Genomic DNA, 24,723 nt, shown 5'->3' with positions numbered 1-24,723 from the left:
GTTTCTGTTCCTTTAAACCTGTTAAAGTGTGTTTTATGGCCCAGAATATGGTCTACATTGGTGAATGTGGGCTAGAGAAGAATATGTTTTCAGCTGTTGTTGGATGGAGTTTTCTTTAAATGTCAGATCAAGTTGATTGATGTGCTGCTCAGGTCATCTATTTCCTTATTGATTTTCTGTCTGCTCGATCTGTCAGTTACTGACAGTGTTGTTGAAGTCTTTTAACTATAATAGTGGATTTATCTCTTCTTTTCATTTTTCTCAGGTTTTGCTTCATGTGTTTTGATACCCTCTCATTCGTTAGGTGTAAACAAGTACAAGATTGTTATGTCTTCTTGGAGAATTGACCTCTTTATTATCACATAATGACCCTCTTTATCCCTAATTACCCAACAAAGTCTGCTTTGTCTGAAGTTAATATAGTTACTTCAGCTTTCTTTTGGTTAGTGTTAGCATGGTATAGCTTTCCATCCTTTACTTTTAACATATATAAATTTTTATATTTAAAGTTTGTTGCTTGTAGACAACTTATAGTTGGATCTTGTTTTGTCCACTGTGACTCTCTCTCTTTTGATATTGTATTTTTTAGACCATTCACATTTGAAGTGATTATTGATATAGTTGAGTAACTATCTTCCATGTTTGTAACTATTTTGTATTCATTGCTTTTTTCTGTTTCCTTTTAATTGGGCATTCTATATGATTCAACTCTATCTTCTCTCTTAGAATGTATTAGTTTTCTGTTGCTGCTGTAACAAAAGAACACAAACTCAGTGGTGTAAAACAACACAATTTCTTTTACAGTTCTGTAGGTCAGAGGTTTGAAATGGGTCTCAGTGGGCTAAGCTCAAGGTGTGGGCAAGGCTATGTTACTTTCTGGAGGCTCTAAGGGAGAATCAATTTCCTTGCCCTTTTAAATTTCTAGAAGCCACCCACAGTCCTTGACTCGAGGCCTTCTTCCTCTATCTTTGAAGCCAGCGGTAGTGGGCCCAGTAGATTGCATCATTCTTATCTCCTCTTTTGTCTCCCTCTTCCATACTTAAGGACTCTGTGATTACATCCGGCCCACCCGCATAATCCCGAATAATCTCTGTATTTTAAGGTCAGGTGATTAGCAACCTTATTCTGTCTGCTGCCTTAATCTGAGGATTAGAACGTGGATATTCCTGGGGGGCTACTATTCTGCCTACCACATAGCATATCAATTATATGTATTTAAAAATTTTTTTGGTGATTGCCCTCGAGTTTACAGTATGCATTTTAAATTAACCTGAATCTGCCTTAAAGTTACACCATATTGCTTGATGTGTCATATAGATACCTTGTTAATAGCATAATCCCAATTTGTGCTTCCCACCGCTGTGACCTTGCTGTCACTCATTCACTTACCAGTGTGCTATGATCATCTAATACATTGTTACTATTATTACTTTAAACAAATGGTTGTTTTTTAGGTCAGTTAAGAATAAAAAAATAAAGGATTTTATCTTCATTTTATTTATTCCTTCTCTGATGCTCTTCTTTATGTAGATCCAGGTTTCTGACCTGTATCATTTTCCTTCTGCTTGAAGAATTTTTTTTTTTTTTTAACATTTCTTGCAGGACAGGTCTACTGGCGATGAATCCCTCAGTTTTTTTGGTCTGAAAAAGCCTTCATTTCTCCTTCACTTTTGAATTATAATATCGAGGGATATGGAATTCTAAAGTGGTGGTGGGACTTCTTCCTTATTTTAAATATTTCACTCTGCTCTCTTCTTGCTTGCATGATTTCTGATGAGAAGTCCACTGTAATTCTTACTCTTTCCTCTGTAGTTAAGGTGTTTTTCACTCTCTGTAACTTCTTTGAAGATTTTTTGTCTTTTGATTTTCTGAATATGGTATACCTACATGAGGGTTTTTGAGGGTATTTAATCTGTTTGGTGTTCTCTCAGCTTCCTGGGGTCTGTCATTAATTTTGGAAAGTTCTTGGCCATTATTATTTAAAATATTTCTTCTATTTACTTTTCTTTTTCTTCTCCTTCTGATATTCTAATAATGGGTATATGTTATACTTTCTGAAATTGTCCCACAGTTTTTGGATGTCCTGCTTTTTCCATTCTTTTTCCTCTTTGCATTTCAGTTTGCAGAGTGTCTGTTGACCTATATTCAAGCTCACTGCTTCTTTCTTTGGCTGTATGGAGTTTCTGATGAGGCTGTGGAAAGGGCTTTTACAATGCTCTTGGTTTTTAGCATTTCCTTTTGATTGTTTCTTACAGTTTCCATCTGTTTACATTATCCTTCTGAAAGCGTGCATCTCAGATTGGGACTGGAACCCACATGCTGGGACCTGAATCCAGACTGGGACTTGAACCCACGTGGCCGGGACTTGAACCCAGCCAAAACCCACAGTCTTCCAACTGAGATCACACACCTGGTTTCAGGACTTAATGAAGCTCAGGTTATTGATGTCTCATCGCAGAAAGAATTCAGTGAGAGACAAAGTGATAAGTAAGAAGTGGGTTTATTTAGAGAGAAACACACTCCATAGAGTGTGGGCCATCTCAGAAGGTGAGAAAGGCACCAGGGTATGGGAGTGGGTAATTTCATAGGCTAATGAGGGGGAGGAGCATTCCAGCTATTTTAGGAAGAGGTGGGGATTTTCAGGAACTGGGCCACTGCCCACTTTTTGATCCTTATGGTCAGTCTTGGAACTGTCATGGCGCCTGTGGGTGTGTCATTTAGCTTGCTGATGTGAGCATATACTGAGGCTCAAGGTCTAGTGGAAAAAGTCGACTTGTTTGCCATCTTGGACCCATTTGGTTCTAATCAGTTTATGTCATGTCCTTAGGTTATGTCATTCTTTCAGAGGTTGTGCCCTGCCTCCTTCCTGCCTGTTTCACTTCTGTTCTTTGCATGTTGTCTTTTTCCATTAGAGCCCTTAATATATTAATTACAGATATTTCAAAATCTGTCTGATAATCCCCAAATCTGTGTCATCTGAGTCTGGTTCTAATGATTGCTTTGTCTTGTCAGACTGTTTTTTATTATGCCTTGCATTTTTTAGTTGTTTTTGCTTTTGAAAGACTGACATGTATCAGGTAATAGGAACTAATAGGGGTTTGGCAGTGTTCAATGTTTGCTGTAGCTACAGGTGCCAGAGGCTTCAAATTCTTCTAGTGCCCTTGTTTATATCTGCCCTCTTGACTTTGGGGTTTTCTAAGCACTGTTCCCCAGAGAGAGTCTGTGTCTTGCATCTCTTTCAGCTGTAACCCACCGGTATTTGGAGCCCTGCTGGTGTGATGGTAAAAAGTGTCAGGGAGGGTAAGAGTTCTGCAATCTTCCAATTAAATCTCAGCCTATGTCTGTGACCTTCACAAGTGTTCTCCATTGTTGTAGCTTTTTTCCTCCCTGTAACGTACTCCCTTCCGTAGCTGCAGAGTTCCCAGTCTATTTTCTGGAAGCCTTCACCATTGTTGACTACGTTTCCCCCCTTAGGTTTGGCTGGAAGGCTTGGAGGGGCTGGAGTGGGAGGAATGCTCTTTCCTTCTTTCTTTTTTTTTTTATAACCAGGTTCTTTATTTTGAATTTCAAAGGTTTAATATTCCATTTATACCCCATTTCTCTTTAATTTCCTTAACTTGCCACACGCCCTTTCCCGTTTTGACATTCTAAATAATTCAAGCTATTTTGTAGAATATGGATAGCACATCTCAAATGCCTTTGATTGGAAGACGTTCAGTTCAGCCAACACTTACTCATCACCTGGGTGCCAAGCCCTGTGTGAGGCACCTGGTCTGCGTAGTTCTTCCCTTTATTTTCAGTTGTCAAAGGAGTCACTTCATCTGTGGTGCTTCGATAGGCTAAAGTCAGCATTTGAGGGAAACAGGCAAAGATCAGAGTTTCAAGTCCTTTGAATGAAGTTGTGAGCAGCTGCCATGTAGCAAGTGCTGGCTAGATGCAGAATCTTCCCTCCAGGAACTTCATTCAACTGCCACTTAAAGCACCTTTAACTTTTCAGAGTAAAATGCTGAGGAATGCCTTTTCTTAATCTGGAGAACGCTCTGGCAGTCTTTTCCCCTGGAGCATATGATTTTGTTAGGAAGGAAACTCTGGGCTTGTTTCATGTTTTGCAGTGATTACTCTTCCCCTCCCTGCTGTGGTCACGAGGTCTTCACCTTCACAGTGCAGACATGGTGGGATTCCTGGAGGTAAAGCCCACAAAAGTGTGGACCCCCCCCCCACCAAAAAAAAAACCCAAAACCAATCTGCATCCCTGCAGTTTTTCACTTTCACGCCAGTTCGCTCCTAGTCTCCAGCACCAGTTTACAGCTCCTGCAGCTTCTGCTCCAGGTAAGCAGATCTCAGCTGTGTCTCCAGGTTTTGGTTGGTAGTTTGTCCCCTAACCTTAGTTCTCTGATGGGTTCAAAAGTGTCATTGATTTTCAGTTTGTTCTTGTAAGGATGGAAGTGATGCCTTCTAAGCCCTTTTCATGCTGGAGCTGAACGCGTGCTTTTTAACTTAGACTTTATGACTTGTTATCATCTTGAGTGAACTACATACATACATAGGTTCAGGACAGCTGGTGTTGTATCTAGAGTTGATTATGTAGGCTAAATCTGATACTTCGTAGTTATCAGCTGATTAACAATGATTTCAAGCTACATTTCCTGATAGCTTTTGATTTCCTTAGAAAAGCTTATCACTTTGAAATGTTCTTTTTTTGCAAGTATAAAAATATCTTGCAACTCTTCAGAGAAGCTTTTTGTATGCATTATTTTGTACTTTATAGTCAACAAAAGCTATAGAAGCTCAGTCTTTATTAAATTTTCTATTTGGAAATAAAAAATTAGTACATGTAAGAATTTGTCAAATTGTCCCTTATCTGCAGAAACCTGATTTTGTTAGTTTGAGTTCCTCCTGAAGCAAATCCTGAGATATAAATTCAAATCCAAATTGTTTGTGAGTAATCCCAGGACACACCAGTATGGGAATGAGGAAGCAAGAGGGAGGAAAGTCAGCCAGTAAAGGGCATGTTTTTAAACCAGTTTCCGCTGTGGGCAGTTAAAGCTTAATCATGCTGGGGGAACACTGGGAGCTCATGTAGAATTGCAGGTGGAGAGTTATCTGATGGGGAGAGTGGGAAGGAGCTGGCCTGTTTTACCAGTCCGCTGTTGAGGGCTGCCCTTTGGGAGGGACACATTGCCCCATGTTTGTGGGCCCACCCTGCAGGTGGGCAGATGGGCTCCAGAGGCTGGAGCTGCAGGTGCTGGTAGTTGGAAGTCAGACCTACCTGTGCAGGTTGGTAAGGCTCGAGAGGATGGGCAAATGACTTTGTCTGCTGTACTGATTTCCTACAGCGTGATTCAACAGGATGAGCTAGGGTGGAAATTGGTTGTTTGCCAGTTAGAGTTGTTAGCCTTCTAAACCTCTTGAGGTGGTAGATTGCATTCAGAAATGAGTTTTCTGAAAAAGGCCGAAGATTCTGTCACATTATGATTTGCTGACGGTGTCTTTTTGGTAGTACCTAGCCTGTTCACTTTGAAATACAAAAGCAGGGAATTCCCTGGGAGGTCCATTGGTTAGGACTCCATGCTTTCACTGCTGAGGGCCCGGGTTCAGTTGCTGGTTGGGGACCTAAGATCCCATAAGCTGCGTGGTGTGGCCAAAAGAAAATAATTGAAAAAAAATTGAAAAAAAACCCCAAAAGCAACAGTTTAGAACATAACCCTTGTGCTTGTGCTTCTGGTAATGGCAGACTGGGTAACTTCATTCAAGCTAGTTGATGCTCCTGAAAAGTCTGAGAATTTACAAAATAGTAAAGAATTACTGGGCCAAGATTTTAGGAGATGATAGAAATCCAGAGAGGTGAACTTCTTGCTTGGGAGGAGAATTACTGATATCTTGAATCTTGTGGGAAACATAAATTTATGTTAAAAAAATCACTGGATGATGTATTTTTTAAAGAGTGGCAAATAGGAAATCACTGGTCTGTTCCTTGCCAGGTGGTATTACAGAGTGATTAAGGACACAGGGCAGACATCAGATCACCGGGATTCAAATCCAGTTTCTCCCCTTAACTAGCTCTGTATGCTTAAAGCACGTTACTTAATTTCTCTAAAATCAAGAGGGAGAAAGATAAGCATTGTTCTTTCCCTATCTGTTATATTTTACACCGTGGACTAGTATTTTGCTCTATTTTTGTTAGTCTTAATTTGCATATTTGACTAATGTACATAAACCACTTTGTTGGCACTGTATACCCCAAGAGGCTCGTGACGTGCTAGCAGAATAAAACACTCAATAGCCATGGTTTAAGGATAGTCAGCTCCGCTAGTATGTCTTTGGACCCTAGGACAAAGCTGGCTGTAGGAGGCCATGTTGACCATGGATGTATGTATGCTGTCTGTATTGTGTGTGTTTGGATATTTCAGAACACTTATTTCTAGCAACCATTTTTTTTCTTGTTCATTTATTTCATCTTTATCTGATGTACTTTTGGTTTAATCCCCCTTTTTATGGGCAGAAAGGGAACAAGAAATAACAGTTTTATAGTTTGGGGGGTTGTGTTTATGTACTCTTCATTTTATGCCCCTCTGTCAGAAGTTGCAGTCTGGAGGCTGGTCAACAGCTTTTGCGGTTTTTGAGTTTGAATTGCTTCAGGTGGGGGACATGCCTCGCCACTTGCCACCACGCTTATGTTTTTTCTCTCTTGCTTCTTTTATCTACTTGGCTTCTGACTACAGATGTACATGTTTTTGCGGAGGCCCTTATGAGGCTGTGGTCACTTTCTCCTTATTTTCTGCCACAGGTCTTAACCAGGGAGAGCTGCTACTTTCTACTTATAGTCAGCCTCTACCAGCCCACATTCACTGACCAAACAGGTGTCCTGAGTTTGGATATTTTAAGTACTTTGTCATATTGTCTATCCTTTTAGTTTTCTTTTCTTTAGTGTTTAATTAAATTTGCTTCTACCTCCAGTCAGTATTACCATGTGGTTTTCATCTGCATTTGAGGTATAATATATAGACAGTTACATGTATTTATGCTTCTTGATTTTCTTATAGAGAGGAGATTCATAAATATCAGAGGTCAAAGGATTGTTCTCAGGGAGCATATGATGTCTGGAATTTGCTCTGAACCTTTCCTAATTCAGTAATCGCCTTATTTATAATTATGAACTATATTTCCTTCTAGTCTTCAGAGTAGATAAGGAATGAGAAAGAATCATGTGTACTTTTGTGTTGTCATCACCTGGTAATTTCACAGGGTATGTAGGAAGGGCAGTGTTGTAAATCAGTATTTGTCCTTACATGACTACAGCTGAGTTAAAATATGAACGTGTCTCTCTGAAGGAAAAAGCTAACAAATGTTTGCTGTTTGACCCTTTGGAATATAGAGTATACTGATCAGAAAGTAGCTAGAAACTACTGAAAGGTAAATACTTCACATTTAAAGAGAGACATTTTAAACTTCATTAAATGTTATGAAAATTGTTTTGTACGGCAGGAAAATGGGGGCTGTCCCATTCAGTTAAACTGAATTGTCTCATTAGCCTTGTAGTAAAAAATAAAAAAGATGGATATTCAAAGAGGCATGCTAATTTCAGACTAGATAATGTTTTATAGAGAAAAACCAGTTTTTCAAATCATGCTGTTAGAATATTTGTTTAGTGTCCAAATTTTATTCTCAAATTTTTGACAAATTAATGGAATTAAAATATTTCTTTCTTTAAGTATGCTAAAATCCCTTTGCTTCTGAGGTTAAAAGAAAAGGCCATATGTTTTGTTTGAAGCCTTCTACTATTTAATCCTCTCCAAATTTGTTCTTATACTTTTAAGTTAGGAAAGGCAATTTTTTCCTAAGAAAATTTTTACCCTGATTATTAAAAAAATACATATTCTTTGTATTTCTTTTTAAATGAAGAAAAATAGAACATTATCCATAATGCTGCTAATCATAATCTATTAAATTTATTTTTCAGTAACTGCAAATAGCAGTATAACATTTTATGGCTAGTGTAGAAAGATTAAAAACAGCTAGCAGAATTTACAGCAAAACAATAGTGGTGAGATTTCAGGGGTTTTTTAATTTTTAACTTTTGGCTCATCTGCACTGTGATGAGAAAAACAACTTTTGAGGAAAACAACTTGTTTTTCTGAGTTGCTGCGTAGGCATTTTACACTATGATAACTCTACTCACACCCGGAGTTTAGACATTCAGATCAGGGCTTGAGTTTAGGGTGCCTGTCCTACGTTCCCACTTAGCCTTTCCCCAGGGCATCTTTTTATTTTTTTTTTGGCTGCGTTGGGTCTTTGTTGCTGTGCACTGGCTTCTCCTTATGCTGGCTTCTCTTGTTGTGGAGCACGGGCTCTAGGCGTGCGGGCTTCAGTAGTTGTGGCTCACGGGCTTAGTTGCTCCGCGGCATGTGGGATCTTCCCGGACCAGGGCTCGAACCCCTTCATTGGCAGGCGGATTGTTAACCACTGCGCCACCAGGGAGGTCCCCTCACTCAGCATTTTAAATTCAATACACCAGCTCCGGCTTCTCAACACATGTATTTTCTGATTTTTTAGCATAATAGCAGAACTTGAAGTGTCAATCCCCGGCACCTTACATGGTGTCTGGCATGTAAAGCTCCTACTGTGTTCCCAGTGTTAACCTTTTCTTTAGGATTATTTAATGATTTTCAGAAGAAAAATGTTGGATCATTTAGTACATTTAATAGGCTATGATTGGAAAATTAATGGAATGATTTTAAGTATCTGTAGAGTGACACTGTAAAATAGGCATTGTCTTAGTGAACTGTGCATAATCTAACTACTTTGTGGAGCGTAACTGAGTAGCAGTGGGTATGCACTGTGTTCTTTGTTACTAGAAGATGACTGTGAAAAGCATCTCAAAATGGGTCTTCTTAGCTTCAACTATTGTGCTATTGAGAAATACCCTTCACTCTGATCTGATAATGATGCAGGAATTTAACTTCAGTGAGATCTCATGAGATTTTAGACCTTTGTGACCTAATGGTTTGCCACAGAGCATTTTTGGTGTAACAGTAGATGCTGATGGTAGCAAAAAAGCCTTGGTTTTTGAACAGCCACTATGGAAAACAGTGTGGAGGTTCCTCAAAAAATTAAAAATAGAGCCACCATACGATCCAGCAGATCCACTCCTGGGTATTTTTCTGAAGAAAACATAAAACACTAATTTGAAAAGATGTATGCACCCCTGTGTTCATTGCAACATTATTTATAATAGCCAAGAAATGGAAGCAACCTATGTATCCACTGATAGATAAATCGATAAAGAAGATGTGAGACACACACACACGCACACACACACACACACACAATGGAATATTATTCAGCTATTAAAAAACAATGGAACCTTGCTGTTTGTGACAACATGGATGGACCTAGAGGGTATTATGCTAAGTGAAATAAGTCAAAGAAAGATTTCACTTATATGTGGAATCTAAAAAAGAAAACAGGGCTTCCCTGGTGGCGCAGTGGTTGAGAGTCCACCTGCCGATGCAGGGGACGTGGGTTCGGGCTCCGGTCCGGGAAGATCCCACATGCCGCGGAGCGGCTGGGCCCGTGAGCCATGGCCGCTGAGCCTGCGCATCCGGAGCCTGTGCTCCGCAATGGGAGAGGCCACAACAGTGAGAGGCCCGCGTACGGCAAAAAAAAAAAAAAAAGAAAACAAACAGACATAAAACAGAAACAGACTCATAGATACAGAAAAACTGGTAATTGCCAGAGAGGATGGGGGGTGGGGGGATGCATGAAATAGGTAAGGAAATTAAGAGGCACAGACTTCCAGTTATAAAGTAAATAAGTCACAGGGATGCAATGTACATCATAAGAAATATAGTCAATAGTGTTGTAATAACTTTGTGGTGACAGATGATACTTATCGTGGTGATCATTTTGTAAGGTATAAAAATACCGAATCACTCTGTTGTATACCTGAGACTAATATAATAAGTCAGTTATAGTTCAGTAAAAAAAATGACAGTGAAACTGTCTGTAAACTGCTTAGCTGTCTTCCTCCTCTCCTCCTCTTCCTTCAGAGTAAACATTGATTTCCCAGGATGTGCTCTGCTTACATATTATACTCTTGTCTAAGATTTCTTGTTGCACAGAATCTAAACAGTGTCCTGTAACTTCTTTTGGAACAGAAATACACCTTAAAAATTATATAGTTATTTGTTAATTGTTAACACTAGATACTGTGCTAAACATAATGGGTTTGGAAAGATGGGAATGATCCTGTCCTTAAGGGGGTTTGCTTATAGTAAGTATAACAATGCTTGTACTATAGGCAAATTGTTCATTGGTATATCTCCAGTCCGCGTATCTGGAAAGGATTCTTCTGTCGTTAACTGTACCTCTCCAGAATCTGAGAGGTCTCATTTTGGCGTCTCATTTTCCAACCACAACATTCAGTCTTTCCAGGTCACTCTCTTTGGTAACATAACTCCAGCAATCATTCAGCCACACCGGAATCTCTGATCATTGGCCCATCCACATTTTTTCATCCTGCTTCATTCTTCCTTATCCTCTCATTTCTCCTTGTCTGGCTTAAATCTGTGGTTTGTCATTCTAATCAGCACATTGCATATACCTTTCCGCATTCTTCTTCTCCTGGACCTCCCTGGCAAAACCCTGACTCTTAGCTTACAAGGCACCTGTTCCTGAGCAGCTCCCAGACCATGGCTAGAGAAAACATGAAACCATACCATCTTGTCTCACTGCAAATTCCTGTAAACAGGTGGTTAGTCTTTTATTCATTTGAGTTTTAAAAAATATATTACATTGATATCTAACTGCTGAAGTTTTCGCTTTATTAACTATTTAAGTTTATGATTGAAAGTGTTTGGTTACTAGTTGTTTTGTATTAACTAACCTTAAATATTTGCTTTGACCCTCCTTTTAAAGGTTTTCATGTCTTGGATGTTGAAGCCATGGGTATATAGAAAGAATGGCAAACAGTACGAAGCAAAAAGACTTTATTGTGTAGATGCTGGATTCATTATTTGTTAGCATAGATTAGATTAAATTTTCAGCCTTTTGATTTTTGTTTGGATGTTTTAATTTCTTAAGCAGTTAGGGACCTGTTACTTTATTATATAACAGGCATCTGATTGGTTTCCACTTTTTTTATATTTGGTTGTTAATTTCTTGACCTGTGTCTAAAGGACTTCTGAAGTCTTTTGCTTCTGAAGATTTATGATTAATTATATTTAAAAAATGACCTGATTTTGTAAATTCCTCTCATTTTTATAGGTTCCTTAATTTAGTATAATGATTCACTACATAAAACAATTTCTCTAAAAAAATTACCATAATATGGCTTGAAAAAAATAATAATTTTTACCTGATAGAATTGTTGAAAGTTAATACATTTTACAGTTCAGGACAAGGACTCTTGATGTTGAGCTGTTGTGGAGAGGATGAGCTGGGGGTGTTCTGTGAAGAATCTGGACAGAGTTGGCCAAATCTTATGGGTGAGGTCTTCAGGATAAAACTTTTTCATTTTGCCCATAAGTGCTGGCAGCCAAGAGGTAGCCTAACATCATGCAGTGAACAAAATAGAAAGTAGCCTCCTGTTTTATCACAAAGAGCTTTATTTAATTTGTGAAATTGGACAGTGAGAGCCTGTTGTTTTTTGTACCTTTTCTAATAATAATTATGGCTATTGTCCTGCCCAGTTGTCATACTGTTGTTGACATAAAGTAGTCATGATCTCCACGTGTAGCATTAAGGTATTGCTTGGCTCAAACAGGATAGTAAACATTTGTTTTGAAATCCCGTATTTTACAAGCATATTGATAACCATATTACAGTAATCTTTTCTTTAATTTCAATAAATATTTATTAAATGTTTACTATGTGCCAGATTTTGTTATAAGTTCAGGGGATACTGTAGGAAATAAAACAGACAAAAAACTTGCTCTGATGAAGCCTACATTCTAGCGGGGGGAGATAGATAATAAATAATAAATGTAATGAACAAGGAGTTAATGTAGTATGTAAGAAGGTGGTAAGCTGCATGGAGTAGGGAAGATGGGAAGTGCTGGTGTTTGGCAGTTGAGTTGCAGTTTTAAATATGGTAGTCTAGATGGAACTTTGTTGAGAAGGTAATATTTGAGTAAAGATTCAATAGAGGTGAACTTAGCTGGGGTGAAAAGTATTCTAGGCAGAGGGAAGAACCAACGCATAATCCCTAATACATTTAGCGACGTATAAGGAGACCAGTTTCTAGGATGAAATAAATGAGGAGGGAAGTAGTCGGAGATATAGTCAGACTATTAGGGACTTGTAGGTCATTGTAAGGAACAGATGGTCACAAATACGTTTAATATTATATTTTAAATTTAGACCTAATGAGGAGGAAAAAGTTAACATGTGTTGAATTTGTCCTATATTCTTTCATTCTGTAGATATTTTCCAGCATCTTCTATGTGCCATTTATTGTGGCACTATGCTAAGTGAAGGGAGTACAGTGAGCAAAGAAGCAGCCACAAAAGGTAGCCACAGTTTTTATGGAGATTATCTTGGTCCCGTGCAAATCAGTGTTTGTGTGCTAACCATTGTGCCTGATGCTTTACAAATATTATCTTACATAATTCTAAGTATTTCATTTAATTCTAAGTATCTAGTAAGATAGACAGTATTGTTAACTTGGAATACAGTTGATGAAAATGAGGCTAAGAAAATTTGGTAATTTTTCCAAAGTTGCATAGCCAGTATGTGACAGAATGGGATTAGAACTTAATCTTGTCTTTTCATTATCTGTTGTTTGGTTCCCAATCTGTCTCTGCGTCACAGGTAACCTATTAACTGTGGAAGCTTGTTAAAGCTGTAGACCGCTTAGTGCTACCTCCGCAAATTCTTGTTTAGTGCATCTGGCACAGAGCCCCGGGAATCTGCATTTGTAATAAACACTCTAGGGACTCCTGTATTTTGGAACTGTTGCCTTCAATATTATATTTATGGTGGGCATCCTAATCTTGTCCCTGTTTTTAAAGAAAATGACTTCATCATTTCACCGTTGAGTATCATTTTTGCTGTAAGATATTTAGAGATGCTCTTGGTCAGATTAAGGATTTCCCTATTCCTAGTTGCTAAGAATTAAGTGTTGAATTTTAATAAGCTCTTTATAACCTCCACTGACCAAATCATATGCATTTTTTCCTTTAATTTTTTTTAAGGTAGATAATAATAGGTTTTCAAATATTGAACCAGCCTGGTATTCCTGAAGTAAATATAACTTGTTCATATGTATTCATTTTTTAAAACATTATTTGTTTCAGTTTTAGTGTTCTCTTTAAGATTTTCATAATCTGTCAGAGATTGTCTTTAATATTCCTTCCTCATACTGTCCCTGTTTTGTTACCAGGATGATAATAGCCTCAGAAAGTGAGACAAGAGCACATTTCCTCTTTTTCTGTTCTTTGGAGGCAGTCGTATGAGACTATTCATCTGTTCCTCAAATGTCTGATAGAACTCACTTGTAAAACTGTCTAGAAATTTTTTATCTAGAAATGGTTTAATATTCAAAAGGACTAGTACAGCCATCCCAGTTTCCTGATTTTCCAGTCTTAGTTATGCATTTACATTTTTCTAGGAATTTATCCATTCCACTTAAATTTATGAACAATGCTTTTATTTTTAATCCACATCTATATTTATGCTCTCTTTTTCATTTTTGGTATTATTTATTCCTGCTTTCTCTTTATCTTTTTTTTCCTCTCTTTTTTTCTTGATTAGTATTGCCAGTGCTTTGTTAATTTTATTGATCTTTTAAAGAACCAACTTTTGGCTTTGTTATTACCTTGTCTCATTTTCATTTCCTGTTAATTCCTGATGTAACTGTTTTTGTTTCCTTCTTTTACTTTTGTTGGGCTTATTCCGTTTTTCTGAATTCATTGTTTGTGGTCTGTATTTTCTAACATTAGCATCCCAGGCTATAAATTTAGCTTTTGCTGTATCTCACAGGTTTCAAAAAGTAGCATTTTCAACTATTTAGTTCTAAATAGCTTCTAATTTCCATTTAGACGTTTTTTGAGTTTTCTGGTTATCTTTTGTCATTGATTGGTTTTCAGCTTAGGTGTCTTGTGATCACGGCATGTGGTCTATAGGATGCAAACTGACCCCAGTTCTTGAGGGCATTTGCTTTTGCTCTGCAGCTCTTCCCCAGGTATTTGCAGTACTCACTACTTTATTTCCTTCAGGCCTTGTCTAAATATCACCTTCTCGGTAAGGCCTTCCCTAACCATCTACCTAAAATTTCACATACCCTTTTCTACTTCATATCACTCTTCCCTGCTTTATTTTTTCTCCTTAGCACTTACCACTTTCTAATATTATCCAACATCGTGTTCAAAACTGGGTAGGGAAGGAAGTAAAGTCCTTAAGGGATATGTGGCTGGGGACAGAAACAAAGTATAAGCTTTGAGAGAAGGGAAAGGTTGAGTGCCTGCAGTGATATTGAAGAGTAACTAATAATAGTAGTGCAGGTGACCCTTGAACAACAGGGGTTTAAAGTGCTTGGGTCCACTTATACGTGGAGTTTTTTCAATAAATAATACAGTTTGCCCTCCGTATTTCACAGGTTTTGAATCTGTGGATTCAACCAACCGCGGACAGAAATTGCCATCTGTGGTTGGTTGAATCCCTGGGTGTGAAACCCGTGGATAAAGAGGGCCAGTAAGGGACTTGAGCGTCTGTGGGTTTTGGTATACACGGGGGCTCTGGAAGCCAACCAGGCAGATACCAGGGGACAGATGCTAGTGTGGGTAAGAACAACACAGCTGGGGAGTCAGGACTGTGCTCAGAGAGTGAGGTTTTCATTTAATATTTAAGAGGTTCGTCGATCAGTTGTGGATGATGATAAAATCAAGAGTAGGGGCAGGGTCCCTTAAGTAGAATGTGGGTGAAGGTTGTAGGAGGGACATGAATCAAGACATTTGGAAACTAGGGTTTTGAAGGATTCTGGACATCACCCAACATGGTGGTGGGATTTGGGATAAAGAAGAAGGATGTGAACGAAATGTCAGTGTCCACCTGTCTTCCAGAGCCGCTTGATGGAATAGCCCTTGAATAGCATCGTCTGGCTTCTTGTGATTGGAGAAGGGATTGGCTGACTTTCTCTCTTGGTCCATTCTGCGTTCAGGGTCAAGGAGGCCAGGTTGAAGTGGGAAGGCCTGGAGTGATTTGAGGAAAACAATCTAAATATAAATCTTCTTAGATAGTTGAAGAAGCGATTGGCTCCTCAGATGCACAGTTCTTTATGGCATCAGTGCAGCCTGTGCAGTTAGTCTTGAACTAAAGAATTTCATGGCCTTTTGAGGAATTAGTGCTTTTGTTTTCGATGTTGGTTGTTTGCTTTTTTCCTACCCCCAAGCAAATATTTTAGGAAGTTATAATGCCTGTTTTAGTTGAAATCTAATGTTTCACCTAAATGTTTCTAGTCTGTATTTCTGCAACATTTCTATTGCAAAGTTGCAACTTTTGATTTTTCATTTGTTTTGAATCCTCCATTCAACATTTTCTTCTACTTCCAAATAAAGTTCTTTTTCTGTGCCTGTCTTTAATTTTAAAAGTGCTAACAGCTGACATGACAGTACTTTCATTGTTACCTGACTTTCCTTTTGTACTGTAGTCATTTCCCTTTGGTATTACTGTAGTGGGAGTTTTTGTTTGTTTGGATGGTGGTGGTGGTGTTTTCTTTCTTTTTTGAGCTTTTGAATTGACAGGTAGTGAAATATATAATAGTTCTTGGTTGGCAGATCGTTAAGAAATTGAGCTATTTACTGCCTTCTGGGCTTACAGCATAACTGTACAAACAAAACAGCTTAATTTTTTTTTAACTTTTATTTTGTTGTTATTAATTTTGTTTGTTTATTTTGGCTGCGTTGGGTCTTTGTTGCTGCACGCAGGCTTTCTCTAGTTGCGGCGAGCGGGGGCTACTCTTCATTGTGGTACCTGGGCTTCTCATTGCGGTGGCTTCTCTTTGTTGCAGAACACGGGTTTTAGGCACACGGGCTTTAGTAGTTGTGGCTCACGGGCTCTAGAGCACAGGCTCAGTAGTTGTGGCGCACGGGCTTAGTTGCTCCGCAGCATGTGGGATTTTCCCGGACCAGGGCTCAAACCCATGTCCCCTGCATTGGCAGGCAGATTCTTAACCACTGTGCCACCAGGGAAGCCCAAAACAGCTTAATTTTTGAATTGGAGCTTACTGATGTTGATTTGCTTTGTCCTGATTTGGGAGGCATGATAATATTATTTTTTAAATTATTTCATACTATAGAAATAAGAAGTAATGGATAAGTAGTATTGCTTTGTAGATTTTTTCTGTATATACATTACTTAAATAGGGTTTCTCTGCCCTCGTGTTCAGTGAAACTATTTTATATGTGCATTGGGCTCTTTACAAAGAATTCCTCAGGAGGTCGTGTGAGGCCTTCATGAAGACCAGATATTATCAGAAAGCTTAGGAAAAAACTGCTGTTCGATGCCATATTGTTTATAAGACATCATAAGGAGAGGGAAAATATAATTATTTGAACTCTTTCAGTTATAAATTTGAAATGTAACTGTTGAATCTAGAGTGGACGTTAGGGCAGGTTTAGTCTTTGGAAAGTGAATCTATTTTTTCAAGTTGCTTATTTTTAATAACAGATTTTAATATCCTTGGATTAAAAGATTTAGTCTTATAATTTTACAATTAGAAGGGACCTTAGATATACTATCATGATGCATGTAGTACTTGTATTTTCCTTATGAAAAGTTAGAACCTGAAAAAAAATTAGCATACTGAAAGCAATTCAGAACAAAGGTGAAGAAGTATCCATTAACATGGGCAAATGAGTAAGTCAGCTATCTTGCTGCCGTTAGTTTTCTGAGTACTAACACGTTGGCTTGTGGTTTTAATTGTTGAATCCCTTTATTTTTTTATTCAGTGCTATCCATATATATATCTTCTTATATTTGGCTGTTGGTTAATGGTATGCATAGGGGTCCTAAGTAAATTGTTTAGAAGTGCTATTTGGTAGGTTGGAAAACTGAACATAAACTTGGTAGTTGATTTAGAAGTGTCTTGTTGTGTCTAACATATTTATCTTTCTCTTTTAGGAAACTGAAAATGGGCCTTCAGCTATGCTAGGTCTATAATGGGAAGTGTCACAGTTCGATATTTCTGTTATGGATGCCTTTTTACATCTGCAGCCTGGACAGTTTTGCTTTTTGTTTATTTCAACTTCAGTGAAGTGACTCAGCCACTTAAGAATGTGCCCATCAAGGGGTCTGGGCCCCATGGACCATTCCCCAAAAAATTTTATCCCCGTTTCACTCGAGGTCCAAGTCAAGTGTTAGAATCACAGTTCAAAGCAAACAAAATTGATGATCTGATAGAGAATCATATTGAAGATCCAGAAAGAGGCAACATGAAATTCTCTTCTGAACTGGGTAAGTGTATTTGATTTTTGCTAGCAGTATGTCAAAGTATTTTCTCATTGGAAGTTTAACTGTTCTTTAAATCATGTATTGTTCAGAGAATTAGAAATGTGACATTTTTTCTGCACTGATTTATTTCATTCATGAACTAGCTGAGGTCGTATGATTTTTGCAGACTCAGTAGGGAGTTATATTCTGTTTTGTCCAGTTCTGACGTCAATATTTTATGAGGACTTGGGAGAAGCTAATGAGGTCCAGAATAGGAAAAAAAGAAAAGAAAAGAAAGAATGAAAAATTAAGTGGCTAGAGAGAAAATGGAACCTATGGGGAAGGATTATAATTGCTAGCATTATTTAATAAGGGAAAGTAATGGTTCAAAAGTGACTGTATTTAACATATTTTGAAAGGCAGAGTTAATTAAAACAGAACATAAACCTTTGAGTTTGGAAATAAGTTGAGATTACTTATATCTAATAAGATTTCTACTTATAAGAATTATTCAGGTGCCGGAATATATTTATTAAATACAGGAGTTTATAAAATAGAAACTTTTTTATTCTTCAGAAATTATATTCTGTTGAATTTGGAAGCAAGACTGAATACTGTAATTTTAGAGTCCTGGTTTCAGCAAATTTTATTTTAAGGGGTAAATGAGCCCTTTAAAACTTTGTCTTTAAAACTTAAAAAAGAACTTTGATCTTCATTGACACATCAAATAATAAGTAATTTAAGAGTAAAAGCATATAGTAAGAGATTCTGAGAGATTGAAAGATCCACAGAATATAAAGGAAATGTTAAAACAGATTTTTTTTCACTTCATAGTTTCAAAGAATAAAATCAGTTCCTAGGATTTAATCACTTCCTAATACAGGAGGTTGAACATATTTAAAATTATATGAGGAAATGGAGGCTAATACTTACTTTAGTTTTCATAAAATATACCTTCTAATCTTTTTCAAACAGCCATTTGGACATTTTAAAAGCATTAATGGGAAAATTTCTAGTTTTTTTGTTTATAGTAATTTTTGTAAAACTTTTATAAAGAAGTAACATTGGGTTTACCTTTTTTTTTTTTTTTTTGTGGTACGCGGGCCTCTCACTGTTGTGGCCTCTCCCGTTGCGGAGCACAGGCCCCGGACGCACAGGCTCAGCGGCCATGGCTCACGGGCCCAGCCACTCCGCGGCATGTGGGATCTTCCCGGACCAGGGCACGAACCCGTGTCCCCTGCATTGGCAGGCGGACTCTCAACCACTGCGCCACCAGGGAAGCCCTGGGTTTACCATTTTGAATGGACTTTGTTTGCCTGTGAAAGAAGTAGTGAGAGAATTGTAGATATTTGAAGTGACAAACCCAAATTACCTACCTGAAAAACTAAATTCTTTATTAAAGATCACAAAAAATATAGCGAATAAATGAATTCAGCAAAGTTACAGGGTACAAGATCAACACACCAAAACCAGTTGTATTTCTGGACACTAGCAATAAACAGTCCAAAAGTAAAATTAAGGGAACAATCCCATCTACAATGGAATCAGAAAGAATAAAGTACTTAAGAATAATATAGCCAAGGAGGTCTAAGATTTGTACACTGAAAACTACACAGCACTATTGAAAGAAATAAAAATAGACCTAAATAAATGGAAAGAGGTTCATGGATGGAATGCTAAATACTGTTAAGATGTCAGTACCACCCAAAGCAACCCACAGATTGAATGTAAATCTTATCAAAATCCCAATGGCCTTTGTTGAAAAGATGGAAAATCTGATTCTACAATTGATAAGGACTTGCAAGGGGCTCTGAATAGCCGGAACAGTCTTGAGCAAGAACAAAGCTGGAGAACACACACTTCTCTATTTCAAAACGTCCTGACAGTGTGATACTGCATAAGAATAGATATGCATCAGTAGATCAAAGGATAGACTAAGAGTCTGAAAATACACTCTGTGACATCTGTGGTCAAGTAGCATCTATGGTCAGTAATACCTGAGAACAAGTAACGTCTGTGGTCAGTTGATTTTCAGAAAGGGTGCCAAGAGCAGTTAATGTGGGAAGAATGGTCTTTTCAACCAGTGGTGCGGGGACAGATAGATACCCCCATGCAAAGGAATGAAGTTGAACCCTTACCTCATGTCATATTAAATTAACTCAGAATGGATCAAAGACTGTAAAACCCTAAGAAGAAATCATAGGGATAAATAAGATAATTGGGGAAGCACTGCATTCTGTATTTCATCCCCTCACATCTGGGAATCCATAAAACAATATTCTTTAAAAAAAAAAAAAGAAACCTGCTCAACTCGAACCTGGGCCCCCGGCAGTGAAAGTGCTGAGCCCTAACCACTGGACCACCAGGGAATTCCCTTACTTGACTTTTAAAATCCAATCTTTTCCTGAATTATTTGACTGTGAAATCTTTTTTTTCTTTTTAACGTCTATTAATGTCCAGTGGAATTAGTTTTCCATGACCAGATTTTCAGAAATGCTGTTACAAGGGAGTCATTCTGTGAGGAGAGGCTAAAGGTTTTATGTGGGAAAGAGAAAGCAAGAGGAGGCTTTATTGTTCTTGGTGAAGGTGAGATTTCTGGCAATATTAGAGCAAAGATGTTAAATTATAATGATCTTGATTAGATCTGTGGAGGACTTTCCTGACCAGAGACTTTATAGAAAGGTTTATCAGTAGTATAATTTTTTTAGGGGAGGAGTTCATATAAAAACTTGCTGTTTAAAAAAAAAAAAAATTTTTTTTTTTAGACAAAAATTAACAAAACCAAAAACAACCTTGCATTAATTGGGGCCTGTTGAGGTCCATATGGGTTTCTATAATCTATTGCTTTTATGGAAAAATCATCATTAAGTCTCTTTTTTTCTTGGTCATAGGTAAGTTTTTCTCTTGAAAATATTCTTAAGATTATGGCTAGTGAGCAGGTGTCATTTATGGTTAAGGTACACTTGCTTTTTGAGCTAAACTGATAAAAATTTGACCTTAAACCTCAATTTACTTTTTTGAAAATGGAGACAAACTAGATTTGAGAAACATGGCTATTACCTGGTTATAAGAAGTTAAGATCATAATATAACAGTAACTGTAGCATTCCTTTCCAGATTTAATGTACTGACTGTGACGTCACTCTTTTGCAGGTATGATTTTTAATGAACGTGATCAGGAGTTGAGAGACTTGGGGTATCAGAAACATGCCTTCAATATGCTTATTAGTAACCGCTTGGGCTACCATAGAGATGTGCCAGATACAAGGAATGCAGCGTATGTTCCTTATTGGTTTCTGCTAATCACTCTAATAACACAGTGTTTTTAGTGCCAGCATAATAAGCCATGGGGGTGGTGTTAATATTTTGCAATTAGGCCTATTATTCAGGATACTAGAAAACCTAAGACAGATTTCCACTCATACTATGCTTGAAGCCACATGGTCTGAGATTGTACTGACAAAGTTCTAGAGCTTGCTGTGTTTCTTTTGAAATTTAAAATCGTGGGAAAAAGGAGGGAGGTGCTACCTGCATATAATTAAATAACCTTCCAAGCATAAGTTTATTTTAAATGTTTGTTTATTGGATTCATGGCGAAAAGGAATTAATATCAGTGAAGAATTCTACTCATCATCTCACTTTTCTGTTTTCATTATTTTTGTTTCTTCAAAGGCTTTTCATTCATATGGTCAGTCAGTCATTCATTCCACAGATCTGTTTCAGCACATTTTGTGTTTGCTGGACTCTCTATTAGGCCCTGGAAATAAACAAAATAAGACATAGTCTCTTGGTTCACAGGGCTTAGAGTCTAGCAGGGGAGGTAGATAAAGAAGTGAGTAATTGCAGTTACACAAGAATGAGGGCTGTGATAGGAGTTGGTGAAATGGGGTCCTCCAAACCAGAATGACCAGGGAAGGCTTCATAGAGGGTGATGACTGAGCAGTGATGTAAGGGAAGGTTTTCCCCTATATAGGGAACAGATCGAGGCATAAAATTATACTATTTGTCAAAGGGACTGAAACAGTTCACTTTGCCTGTAGTGGAGGAATGGCAAGAAACTGGAGGTGGGCAGGGCCCAGACGTTGGAAGGCTTTGTATGCCATGCGAAAGAGCATGGAATACCAGATTTTATTGTTTAAGTTAGTGGGGTTTTTTCTTGTGGCTGCTTAAAGCCACTTAATCCTTTTTATCAAATAGTTGCTTACATGGAAGCTCTTCCATTATCCTGATATATATCATAGTTTACTCAAATCTTTTTCTATTATTGGGCAAAAAATAAAATTTTCAAATACAGAATTTCACATTTCCATTATTTCCTTTTGAAACCTCTTTGAGGAGAAGAAACTGAACATCAGCTCATGAGTACTGCATTAAAAACTCGCAGTGATTTTAGTAAAAACATTTTTATGTACCAAAAAAGAAAAAAAAATTCAAGTTTTTAAAACGACCTAAAAATAAGCGGAGTTGCAGGTACTGGAGGGAGAAATCATTAACAAATGTAAAACTCTTGAATAAGAAAACACATTGTGATGGGGAGGGGGAAGGGTAAGCTGTGACAAAGCGAGAGAGTGGCATGGACATATATACACTACCAAACGTAAAATAGATAGCTAGTGGGAAGCAGCCGCATAGCACAGGGAGATCAGCTCGGTGCTTTGTGACCGGGTGGGATAGGGAGGGTGGGAGGGAAGGAGACGCAAGAGGGAGGAGATATGGGAACATATGTATATGTATAACTGATTCACTTTGTTATAAAGCAGAAACTAGCACACCATTGTAAAGCAATTATACTCCAATAAAGATATTAAAAAAAAAAGAAAACACGTTATCTTAAATGCTTTTTAAAAACTTGTTAATAATGTAAGGAAGAGGCCGAACAAGGGGACAGTTAATGTTTAGTGAATAATAACCTAAAACATTTGAGCTTTTAAAATGTCAGAATTTTCCCATATTTGTCTTCACAGATGTAAAGACAGGTCTTACCCGACGGATCTACCAGTCGCTAGTGTTGTTATTTGTTTCTACAACGAAGCCTTTTCTGCCTTGCTCCGGACCGTGCACAGCGTCCTAGACCGCACGCCAGCCCGGCTTCTTCACGAAATTATCCTCGTGGATGATGACAGTGACTTCGGTAAGGACTATTGTAATTGGCAATGTGGGATCTATGCAGTTGTTCACTGTCGTGCTGACCACATCAGCAGAGCTGACCGTTCAGTATTTAGTGGATAGGAGGACCCTCATGCACGCAATTGCAACAGAGCCAACCACAATTAAATGCCTGATTATAGGGTAATTTCAAAGAAACTGCACTGTCTTTGTAATCTGTTTTCAAACTGTGCTACCGAAATTTGGCCCTTGAAATTTTTCCCTTGGCTTACCTTTTTAAAAGAGTATTTTTATTTTGAAATAACTATAGATAGACAGTAAGTTACGAAGAGGTCCTGTGTACCCCTTCACCCAGTTTCCTCCATTGGTTACATCTTACATCATTATAGTACAGTATCAAAACCCAGAATTTAACATTGGTATAATATGTGTGTACAGTTATTTGTCATTTTATCCCATGAGTAGATTTCTGTAACCACCACTGCTGTCAAGGTACAGACTGCACTGCTCCATCACCCCTTCAAGGTTGTTATATAAACAGAATCATACAGTATGTGACGTTTTGAGATTGGCTTTTTTAACTAGACATAATGCTTTGGCTTACGTTTATCTCGTCAGTCTGTTATATCAGCTGTCTCTAGATAAGGTGGATTGCATTCTGATAGCTCTTAGATGATCTCTGAAGGCCAGTATTGTATGATTCAGTACATACTTCAGACCCTTATTTAATTCAACATAGACTCTTCCTAAAAGTGATTTCATGTACACACAGCAGGATGGAGGGCTGTCCTCAACCTTGTGAGAGAGGTTGTATCCCCATTTTACAGAGGAGGAAATATTAAGTAATTTGCTCAAGATCCTGTAGCTGTTAAGGGGTAGAGTTGAAATTAGACCCCTGGTCTACATAACTCCAAGCCTTCTGCTATTTTCATTACAGTAACCTGCAGAGATACACTGATAAATTGTATGTCAATTACATATTTTTTCACAACTCAAGGGTTTATTAAGCATCTCTTATATATCAACAACAGAATTGGTATGCAAGTATACTTAAGTATACAAAATGAGGAAATGTACACTGAGACCAGTGGGTGCAAATTCTCAAACCCTGGTAACTATTGAAATCTCATAGGAGAAATAGAAAAAAATTGAATTTCAAAAATGAATGATTAAAAAAACCAAGAATTTGAGTCTGGACCAAGTAGAAGATTGGCTAAGTAGTATAATTCTAGAATTTATGGTGTTGAATTTTTTTTTTAAGTAAACCTGTATTTTTCATTTTGTTGGTATATTTTCTAAAAGGGAAAATTCATGATCATTTACAATGGTTTATATACTAACTATAGAAAGAATTATTTATTTAATTATCTTATATGATCTTTGAAGTTATTATGAAATCTAAAGGTAAATGAGCTAGAATTTAAAAAATATTTAGTGCCCATGGAAGGTGCTAAATTAATAAAAGAATGTATTTACTGCTGCTGTTATATAATTCTTGGTAGGGAAATAGAAGTTGTTTCTCAACTATTCTGAAATGGAGTAGGACTTAATAAATCACTTTGAAACAAAAGATATTTACATATCATTTTGTTTTAAATATGATTTATATGCAGTCAGCCAAACATTCATTCACTCAAGATACTCATTTCAAACATTCTTTATGCAAAGCGTTGTGTTAGTTGCTATGGAAATACAGATAAGTCTATAACTTAAGTAACTATTCCTTTAGGCTAGTGTTCCAACTCTTAACCCTCATTTTTTTCCTTCCAAGATAAGCTATGATCTTCTTTTAAAATAAAGCAGAAGAAGATTCTATATTTGCCTAAAAATTTGTTGTCGCAAGTGCCAGCCACGACTCTAGAGAATCTGCAAAATGTCTGTGCATATGTCTCATGTGGTTTGAACAGTTGTGCGACTCTTCATTTTCAGACGATGTGAAAGGAGAACTAGATGAATACATCCAAAAATACCTCCCTGGAAAGATTAAAGTAATAAGAAATACAAAACGTGAGGGATTGATTCGAGGAAGAATGATTGGAGCAGCCCACGCAACAGGTAGAACTTCCCGCTGGCCTTTCTTGGTGGGTGTTGAGTGATGAGGGCTCTGAGTCTCCTGCCCTCCTGATCCTGCGTCAGTCTCTGAAAAATGGTGTCTTTAGGGGGCACTGCCAGCAGGAAAGGTGAGGCTTGT

The 24,723-nt window shown here is 37.7% G+C and overlaps 1 protein-coding gene across 5 annotated transcripts in view; it reads left to right on the top strand.

Annotated features, from left to right (window-relative positions):
- The window catches only part of GALNT11 (polypeptide N-acetylgalactosaminyltransferase 11), a 54,753-nt gene that overhangs the window by 4,721 nt on the left and 25,309 nt on the right, over nucleotides 1-24,723 (top strand). For all 5 annotated transcript variants that reach the window (XR_014297211.1, XM_082661969.1, XM_082661967.1 and 2 more), the window contains exons 2-5: nucleotides 17,119-17,451; nucleotides 20,580-20,703; nucleotides 22,391-22,557; nucleotides 24,462-24,587. Coding sequence is in view for 4 of the 5 variants with exons in the window: in XM_082661969.1 (XP_082518095.1) it covers nucleotides 17,157-17,451; nucleotides 20,580-20,703; nucleotides 22,391-22,557; nucleotides 24,462-24,587 (712 nt within the window). In the remaining variant the exon portion in view is untranslated. The remainder of the gene's footprint in view (nucleotides 1-17,118; nucleotides 17,452-20,579; nucleotides 20,704-22,390; nucleotides 22,558-24,461; nucleotides 24,588-24,723) is intronic.

Source organism: Grampus griseus (genome assembly GCF_964374135.1).
Source record: "Grampus griseus genome assembly, chromosome: 9".
Lineage (NCBI taxonomy): Eukaryota > Metazoa > Chordata > Mammalia > Artiodactyla > Delphinidae > Grampus > Grampus griseus.
Note: the sequence above shows the minus strand (reverse complement) of the source record. Positions and strands in the feature narration are given on the sequence as shown.